The sequence below is a fragment of the Kogia breviceps genome, chromosome 6 (genome assembly GCF_026419965.1).
Source record: "Kogia breviceps isolate mKogBre1 chromosome 6, mKogBre1 haplotype 1, whole genome shotgun sequence".
Taxonomy (NCBI): domain Eukaryota; kingdom Metazoa; phylum Chordata; class Mammalia; order Artiodactyla; family Physeteridae; genus Kogia; species Kogia breviceps.
Genome location: NC_081315.1, coordinates 116,019,529 through 116,029,489, shown reverse-complemented (window position 1 = coordinate 116,029,489; position 9,961 = coordinate 116,019,529). Strand labels below are relative to the sequence as shown.

General features: G+C 39.3%; 1 protein-coding gene across 2 annotated transcripts in view; it reads left to right on the top strand.

Annotated features, from left to right (window-relative positions):
- The window catches only part of PAPSS1 (3'-phosphoadenosine 5'-phosphosulfate synthase 1), a 113,048-nt gene that overhangs the window by 23,733 nt on the left and 79,354 nt on the right, over positions 1–9,961 (top strand). For both annotated transcript variants that reach the window (XM_059067669.2, XM_059067672.2), the window contains exons 4-5: positions 2,247–2,385; positions 6,289–6,407. In XM_059067669.2, the coding sequence (XP_058923652.1) occupies positions 2,247–2,385; positions 6,289–6,407 (258 nt within the window). The remainder of the gene's footprint in view (positions 1–2,246; positions 2,386–6,288; positions 6,408–9,961) is intronic.

Here is a 9,961-nt window from a genome sequence, read left to right as displayed (position 1 = left end):
AGCAGTTGAGAAAAGTGCTCAGGGCCTGTGCAGCGTGAGCAGTGGGCTTCTGGTAGAATGTGGGCAACCCCAGTGCCGCAGGGGTTGGGGGAGCCAGAGGAGCCCAGGGCAGCCTGCGTAGGAACGGTCGGGGAGCAGCGTGACTGCGGGACACACGGGTAGCGGGGTGAAACCTGGCAGAATGGCCTCGAAAGTGCCAGCACTGAGGGGATTTTTGTATGATTTGTTAGTTCATCTCTTTTTAATGGAAGAGAGTGACTTTTCCTTGTTTGTTGCCAGTGGAGAGGGAGGAGGTTGAAAATTCCAGATGCAGCAGTGATAATGGATTGAGCAAGGTTCATTAGCAGGAAGGGGATTTTTTTTTTCTTATGTACAATTTTTAAAAGTTACTTTCCATGTACAGTTATTACAAAATACTGGCTATATTCTCCATGGTGTACAGTACATCCTTTAGCTTATCTTATACCTAATAGTTTGTACCTCTGACTCTCCACCCCTGTGTTGCCCCTTCCCCCCTCTCTTACTGGTAACCACTAGTTTGTTCTCCATATCTGTGAGTCTGCTTTTTTTTTTTTGTTATATTCACTAGTTTGTTGTATTTTTAAAAATTTATTTATTTTATTATTTTTGGCTGCATTGGGTCTTCATTGCTGCACGCGGGCTTTCTCTAGTTGCGGCGAGCAGGGGCTACTCTTCGTTGCAGTGCGCGGGCTTCTCATTGTGGTGGCTTCTCTTGTGGCAGGCAGAGCATGAGCTCTGGGCACGCGGGCTTCAGTAGTTGTGGCTCACGGGCTCTAGAACGCAGGCTCAGTAGTAGTGGCGCATGGGCTTAATTGCTCCACAGCACGTGGGATCTTCCCGGACCAGGGCTCGAACCCGTGGACCCTGCATTGGCAGGCAGATTCTTAACCACTGCGCCACCAGGGAAGTCCTGTTGTATTTGTTTAGATTCCGCATACAAGTGATATCGTACAGTATTTGTCTTTCTCTGTCAAACTTATTTCACTTAGCATAATGCCCTCCCTCCAAGCCCATCCGTGTTACTACAGATGTCAAAAATCTCATTCTTTTTTATGGCTGAATAGTATTCCATTGCAGAGTAGGGGATTTTGAATCCGTGAAGGGAGGAGTGGCAGGAGGGAAGGAGATGAAGGTGGTGGATATAGGTGAATTATATGGCAGAGGGGAGATTGAGAGCGTTCGTGTCTAGGGATTTCCTTTCCATTTCTTTCTTTCTTTTTTTTGGCCATGTTGCATGGCATGTGGGATCTTAGTTCCCCGACCAGGGATTGAACCCACGCCCCCTGCATTGGAAGCGTGGAGTCCTAACCACTGGACGGTCAGCGAAGTCCCTGGGGATTTTCTTTTTGAAATTAGAAGTGTGGCCATCTGATAAGAGTGGAAGTAGGCATGGGTTGAGGAGCCATAAGAAAGGTGGTAAATGATAACATGAGCCATGTGGGGATAGGATGGAGGAAGGTGCAGGGGCTAGCTTTGAAAATGGTGGCACTGCCTTGTCTATAGAATATGAATGTGGAGCCTGCGTTTGAGAACAGGAAGATGAGTGAATCCTCAAGGGAGAACTTGGGAACTTTCTGGTCTTAACTTTTAGTTAAGACCAGAAAGAAGAAGAGTTTCACTTACAAAGGAAGCAGTGTTTCAGAGAGAGTTTAGGCTGAGCAGTGAAGGTATTAGCAGATTTAGGGGTTAGGAGCCATGCAGAAAAGTAAAGTTTTGGGAATGCTAGAGATCTGTAGTGGCTGCAGGGGTTTGTGTTTGGCAAGTGAATAAACTAGCCTCAGGGTTCTGAATGGATCCCTTGTGAAGTTACTTTCATGCTAGCTCAGGCTGAGGTTGAGCGTGTTGTTAAGAGAGAGGCCTGATGACATCTGCATTTAAGCTGGGCTTTGGTTCAGCTTCCTTGTAAAAATTTAGGTGAAAGTTTTTATGGGGCATCCATTGTTCCCTCCTGGGAACCCTGCAGGTTCCCTCCTGGAACTTGCCAATATCTCAGATTTTTAGAGTAGCAGGCCTTTTAAAATCCTTAATGAAGAATGGGTGTGTTAATCTAATAATTTCTTGGGTTTATTTTTTTTCAGTTTATATTTCCAAAATATAAATTAAACTTTGTTTATTTTCCACTAACACAGCTGAAAAGCACTTTTACTTGTCCTTGACATTAATACAGTATCCTTGATTCATATGAGCACTCTTTATTACGTTTCTGTATGTGCCTTTTTTCTAAGGATCGCAACAAGGCAAGGCAAATTCATGAGGGTGCAAGTTTACCTTTTTTTGAAGTGTTTGTTGATGCTCCCCTGCATGTTTGTGAACAGAGGGATGTCAAAGGACTCTACAAAAAAGCACGGGCTGGAGAAATTAAAGGTAAGTCATATTTTTTTTCCCAGTTTGTCTTTCCTTAGATGTTTCATCTTACCATATCTGAGACTGATAATCTTTTCTAAGAGATGGAAGTTTTCAAACAACTTGGGGCTCCTTGAGAAGGGAAAACAGGTCTTGTTACACTGTTGTATCTCTCAGGCCTACCAGTAGTACCTGGTACTGTGTACACTCGGTATCATCGATCAGGTTGAAATCCCACTCACAAGGCAGTTTTAGAGGATTGGGACTTTGGGAAACCTATTTGGTATAATTAGGTACCTAGCATTAGATTGGATATTAGTTGGATAGTTGCTGCCACTTCTGTTCTCTTTGTTCCAGTGAAAATGTAGGACATTCCATAGCTACTGGGGAAAAATGCCTGAATTATAAGCATCTTGAGAGCAAGGAAAATGTCTCATTCTTATTTATATCATAGTGCCTGGAGTGGTCTGAAATTCATTCTATGTATGATTGTTGCATTAGATTAAATTAACATATCTGTGATTTTATCAAAGTACATACAGCTTGTATTTTCGATTTTATGGTCTGCTCCCAGAGTTTCAACTATGATGAAAATTTGGACATAGAAAGAGACATTTAGAACCCGTTCTGCTGTCACCCTTGATACCAGTCATTCTGTTTATCTTTTAGACATCCTTTGACATTAGCCCTGGTCTATTACCGGTATTATTATTAACAGTAACAGAGGGCATGCCAGCATAAGAAAAATCAGAGATAGGTTCAGCATCGTTTGGGATCAGTTCATGCCACAAACTTTTGTTTGCCTTCCCAGCAGGGAGTGTGATAGCCTCAGACTCCCCGGAGCTCCCAGGAGCTCTATGAAGTGTAGATTTTGGCACTAGCTTCTGGCCCTGGAAAGGAAAAGGTGGAACAGGAAGGAAAATGCTTGTTATTCTGGGCTCTTCTGTTTGGACCTGGGAGCCCATTACCAGTTGGGGCAAGTTCCACTGGCCGTGGTGAATCTGGTTCCTTGGCCAGGGCTCGTATCCAGTCTTGCCGTCATGGAGACTCAAGTTTCACCCATTAAAGCCTGCACTTTCTTGACTCAGTGAGAATAGGCTGCCTGACCTGAATAATATATGACAACAGGAGGGAAAACAGTTTACCCATTTAATTTCTAGGTCACCCTCTCTCTGTTGACGGCCAGTGTGCACTTCTGTTTTTTGTAATAGAGACTTGCAAAGAGAAGCAGAAGTGTGTCCAGGATCCTGAAGTCTGAATCTTTTACTTATTTTAACTGCAGTTGGTTTTGTTGTTTTTGCAAGGATGGATTGGTGAGGGAGGTAGATTTGCTTGCTCAGCTGGAGTAAGCACCCTGTGAACCAGGACAACATCTTTACCATTTTTGTGTTTTTAGAATTTAGCACAGAGCATGGCCCAAAGCCTACTACTTCGTACACACACACAGTAAATGCTTGTCCAATGGATTAGAAGGTGGAGTGGAAATTGGATGTTCAACACTTTGATCAATGCTTTCTATCTGCAAGGTTTATATATGGTGCTGGGGATGCAAAGATGAATAATAAGACTGAATCCAAAATACCTTGAGTCACTTACAGTTTGCATTCTGTATCTGGGAATGTGCTTGTATTAGTTCAGTTTTCTGTGTTTTACTTGTTTACCAGGTGTTTCTTAATTCCTTTGAATAGACATTGATAAAATGTTCTTAGGTTAATGTATACCCGTGTGCATGTGTGTACACACGTTTATTTATTTTAGGTTTGCCATGGTTCTAGAGTTCCTGACTGAACAGTTTTCAAAATCATTTACTCATTGTAAGAATGGTGCTTAAAAAGTTTCCTACCAATGCTATTTCAGAGCCTTAATGGTAAACATTTCAGGGATAGGTGAGATTGCATACATTCAGCAGACTTCAGGCTTTTATAGGCCTTTATATGGCATTTACTAAACTGTAAATATATGCCTGTGTCAGCTACTCTAATACCTGGATTATTTTCATGAGTAACGCTCAAATAGTTATTATTTACTTAAATATAAACGTTTTTCTCACAGTATACATTTACTGTAATCACTTATGGGCTAAATTAACTAGGAAGAGACTTCCTGGGCTTTTAAAATGTTAAACCAGGTCTTCTAACACAGGGATCCTCAAGCTTTGGTGCACATAAGTATTATGTGGTGGGACTTAAAAAATCTAGTGCCAAGGCTGTACCCCAGACCATTGAAATCAGAATCTCTTAAGGGTGGGACCCAGTGATTTCCAGCGTATAGCTACATTTGAGAATCAGAGCTTAAGAACTAGTGTTTTAACCAGATTTTTTTTTTCCCCACCTATTTTACTGTGACTCACCATTAATACTGTTGGGAATATTGGTAATGCAAAAATTTCTTCTTGGGTTCAGGACTTCATGTGATACTTAAAAATATGAAATAGAAAAAAAAGAATGAAATAGACGGGCTGTAGACTTGTAGTGTTTATTTTAAAGCTTTTTAGTAATGATTTTAAGTTCATGTTGCCCATTCTAAGCCAAGAATGACTTGGCATTCCAAGGCAGACAGATCTCTAATGACTTAGGTATGGAATAATGTGAAAGATAGGAATATCGTATCTTCAGCTGAGCCAGCCCATTCTGTGGTTAACATCACGTGTTCTTTCTCTTCTAGGCAGTTACACGGTAGCACATATACAGATAGGGAAAATCTAAATAGTGGTTAATATCTAAATTGGTTACATCTGATTGTGGAACATTTTTGGTGATATAACAGGATTCCTTACTTATGTTCTGCTTAAGCTGATAGGAGTTAATCTGTCTTGCCTGAACACTTAGTGTGATGGCAGAAGAACCCTGCAGAGCTTCACTTTGGCTGTAGATAATCCTGGTGAATATAATGGACAGATCGACTTGGCGTTGGTTTTTGCGCTGAGAGGGAAAATAATCTTGTCGAGTTTGGTTTTATGCCCAAGGTTTAGGCACTATATCCTGTGTTCCTGTGGAGAAATAGGATGCTCTGGATTACTTGGTATTCACTCCTGTTTCTTCACAGGCACTGTAGGCATTTACTTAACAGAAAAAAGGAAGGGTAATAGAAATAGCATCAATCTTCATTATTTGAAGATTCCAGATCTGCAGATGTACCTGCTCACTAAAATTTATTTGTTACCCCACATCCGTATACCCACAGTGCTTTGGCTGTCACTTGTAGACACACACAGAGCAGCAAAATTTTAGTCACCCAGAATATTCATTTCCAGCTGAAGTTGAACCAGGCGTTTGTGTTTCAGCTCTCATACTGTAAAGAAGTGTCCTTTTGATGGCCTGTTTAGTGCCATGTGTTTTGCTTTTTTGTTGTTGTTGTTGGTGGTGATTTTGCTGTTTAAAATGCCCCCGCCCCCCCCAGCACAGTGCTGAAGTACTGTCCAGTATTCCCAAGTGCAGGAAGACTGACCTGCCTTGTGGAGAAAATACATGGGTTAGATAGGCTTTGTTCAGACATGAGTTCTGGTGCTGTTGGCCATGAGTTCAGTGTTAATGAATCAGCACTATATATGAAATAAGGTGTCTTTAAACAGAAACACTCATAAAACAAATATATTAATTGGTTGACAAAAATTTGGTGACTAGAGGCTCACAGGAAGCCAAACCCACATTGCTCCTAGAAGCAGTGGTTCAGTATTCACTAATTTTGTGTGTGTGGCAACTTATTGAAGAGAACTACTGTGAATAAGAAGGATTGACTGTTTGTGTTCAAAGAAGAAACAAAAGTTTAATTAGAAATCTTCTCCCAGGAGAGAAGTTTCAATATTATAACCCCGTAACTTAGAAGGGGCGGCATAAATATGAACATCAGCAGAGCAGAGACTTGCACCGAGGAAACAAACCTATTTTAATTTCCATTCCCTCTATTATCTTTTACCTTTTATAGGTTTCACTGGGATTGATTCTGAATATGAAAAACCAGAGGCCCCGGAATTGGTGCTGAAAACAGACTCCTGTGATGTAAATGACTGTGTCCAGCAGGTTGTGGAACTTCTACAGGAACGGGTAAGAGGAGGGCCAAGAGGGAATCCCCAGAGAATAATTATATCCATCTCAACATTCCCCCTCCAAAAAAAGGGTGGTGGTAATATGGAGTAACATTTGTATTTTATATTCTTTTTTTCTTCCAATTTTATTGAGATATAATTGACATACAGCATTGTATAAGTTTACAGTGTACAGCATAATGATTTGACTTATGTACCTCACAAAATGATGATCACAATAAGTTTAGTGAACATCCATCATCTCATATAGATACAGAATTTAAGAAATAGAAAAAAATTTTTTGTGTGTGTGATAAGAACTCTTAGGATTTACTTTCTTAGGAACTTTCATATATGACATACAGCAGTGTTAATTATATTTATAATGTTGTACATTACATCCCTAGTACTTATTTACCTTATAACTGGAAGACTGTACCTTTTGACTGCCTTCATCCAGTTTCCTCTCCCCCCACCCCCTGCCTCTGGTAACTACAAATCTGATCTCTTTTTTTGTGAGTTTGTTTGTATGTTCATTTGTTTTTGAAGTATAATTTATAACACTGTGTTAGTTTCTGTTATACAAAATACCGATGTTTTATATACATTTCAAAATCATTACCATAATAAGTCTAGTTATGTTGCCACAAAGATATTACTTAGTTATTAACTGTATTTCCCACACTGTATATTTCACACTCAGGACTCATTTATTTTGCAACCGTAAGGTTGTACCTCTTAATCACCCTCACCTATTTCTTTCTTCCTCCCCCACTCCCCTCTCTTCTGGTAATCTTTTTGCTCTCTATCAATAACTCTGTTTCTGTTTGTTAAGTTTGTTCATTTGTTTTGTTCTTTAGATTCCACATAAAAGTGAAATCATACAGTATTTGTCTTTCTCTCTCTGACTTATTTCACTTAGTATAGTATCCTATGGGTCCATCCATATTGTCATAAATGGCAAGATTTCATTCTCTTTTATGGCTGAGTAATGTTTCATTATATACATATACCACAACTTTATCCATTCATCTATTGATGGGTACTTGGGTTGCATCCATCTCTTGGCTGTTGTAAATAATGCTGCGTAGGGGTGTGTATAGCTTTTCTAATTAGTGTTTTTATTTTCTTTGGATAAATACCTAGGAGAGGTGTTGCTGGATCATACGATAGTTCTATTTGTAATTTTTGAGGAATCTCCATACTGTTTTCCATAGTGGCTGCACCAATTTATATTTCCACCAATAGTGTATGAGGGTTCCCTTTTCCATACATCCTCCACGATACTTGTTATTTGTTGTGTTTTTGTTAATAGCCATTCTGACAGGTGTGACGCGTTATCTCTATAGTGGTTTAGGTTTGTATTTGCCTGATCATTAGTGATGTTGAGCATCTTTTCATGTGCTTGTTCACCAACTACATGTCTTTAGAAAAACAGATCCTCAGATCCTCTGCCCATTTTTTAATCGGATTGTTTGGTTTTTTTGATGTTAGTTGTGTGAGTTCTTTGTATATTTTGGATATAAACCCCTTACCAGCTATATCATTTGCGAATATCTTCTCCGATTCAGTACGTGACCTTTTTGTTTTATTGATAGTTTCCTTTGCTGTGCAAAAGCTTTTTAGTTTGATGTAGTCCCATTTGTTTACTTTTGCATTTGTTTCCCTTGCCTGAGGAGACATAGCCCAAAAAAATACTATTAAGATCAAAGAGCATGGGCTTCCCTGGTGGTGCAGTGGTTGAGAGTCTGCCTGCTGAGGCAGGGGACACGGGTTCGTGGCCGGTCTGGGAAGATCCCACATGCCGCGGAGCGGCTGGTCCCGAGAGCCATGGCTGCTGAGCCTGCACGTCCGGAGCCTGTGCTCCGCAACGGGAGAGGCCACAACAATGAGAGGCCCGCATACCGCAAAAAAAAAAAAAAAAAAAAAAAAAAGACCAAAGAGCATACTGCCTATGTTTTCTTGTAGAAGTTTTATGGTTTCAGGTCTTACATTTAAGTCTTTAACCCATTTTGAATTTATTTTTGTATATGGTGTGATAAAATAGTCCCAGTGTGATTTTTTGAAATAATTAATTAATTATTTTTTCTCACACACACACACACACACACACACAGTATTTTACTTTTACAAGAGATAAATAGACTGACACCAAGCATTGTAAATGGATGACCACAACAAAAGCAACAATGATTGTAATTACGAAACACACTCATACTACGTCATAATATTGACATTCAGTCCAGTAATCCTCCACTGTAACAGCTCCTTTACTTTGCAGTGAAAATTGATTTGTGTATTTTTTGCCTCTGAGTCCTTGTGGGATTTTTTTTTTTTAATTCAAACAGAAAGTCACAAAAATTATAATCATCCTCATCAGTTCACTCAGTCCCATGTAATTAATTTTTTTTTCATCTTGATCTGTTGTTAGCACTTTTATGAGTTCATCAGTTTTTCATTAGAGTTCTGAAAATGCTTATTCATTCAGTTCAGCAGTACAGTCAGTTACCAGAAACCTGTATTTGTCAGTCTTTTCCATGAATTCCTTGAAGATGAAACCCTTTTATAGGAACATTTTTGCAAAAGCATCAGAGTACACCCAGAACTGTCTGTAAATGACAAAAGACTTATAAATGACCATGGTTAAAGATTTGATGAAAGTTCATAAAAATGCAATTGATAAGGAAATTTAGTTATTTCTGAGATATACATTTTAGAGTAATAACTAGAATTATGACTTATAACATTATACAAAACATATAAGAGTTTTAGAAATTTCATGTAATGTCTGAAACATTTATATTAACATATTTCCATACAAATAACCCAATGAAAATTTAGTATTAGTTGTTTTGTTTTTTTATGATGCAGGTTCCTATTAGTCATCAATTTTATACACATCAGGGTGTACATGTCAATCCCAATCGCCCAGTTCAGCCCACCACCATCCCCATCCCACCACAGTTTTCCCCCTTTGGTGTCCATATGTCTGTTCCCTATATCTGTGTCTCAACTTCTGCCCTCCAAACCGGCTCATCGGTACCATTTTTCTATGTTCCACATACATGTGTTAATATATGATATTTGTTTTTCTCTTTCTGACTTACTTCACTCTATATGACAGTCTCTAGATCCATCCACGTCTCCACAAATGACTCAATTTCGTTCCTTTTTATGGCTGAGTAATATTCCATTGTATATATATATATATATACCACAACTTCTTTATCCATTTGTCTGTCATTGGGCATTTAGGTTGCTTCCATGACCTGGCTATTGTAAGTAGTGCTGCAGTGAACTTTGGGGTGCATGTGTCTTTTTGAATTATGGTTTTCTCTGGGTATATGCCCAGTAGTGGGATTGCTGGATCATATGGTAATTCTGTTTTTAGTTTTTTAAGGAACTGCCATACTGTTCTCCATAGTGGCCATGTCAATTTACATTCCCACCAACAGTGCAAGAAGGTTCCCTTTTCTCCACACCCTATCCAGCATTTGTTGTTTGTAGATTTTCTGATGATGCCCATTCTAACTGGTGTGAGGTGATACCTCATTGTAGTTTTGATTTGCATTT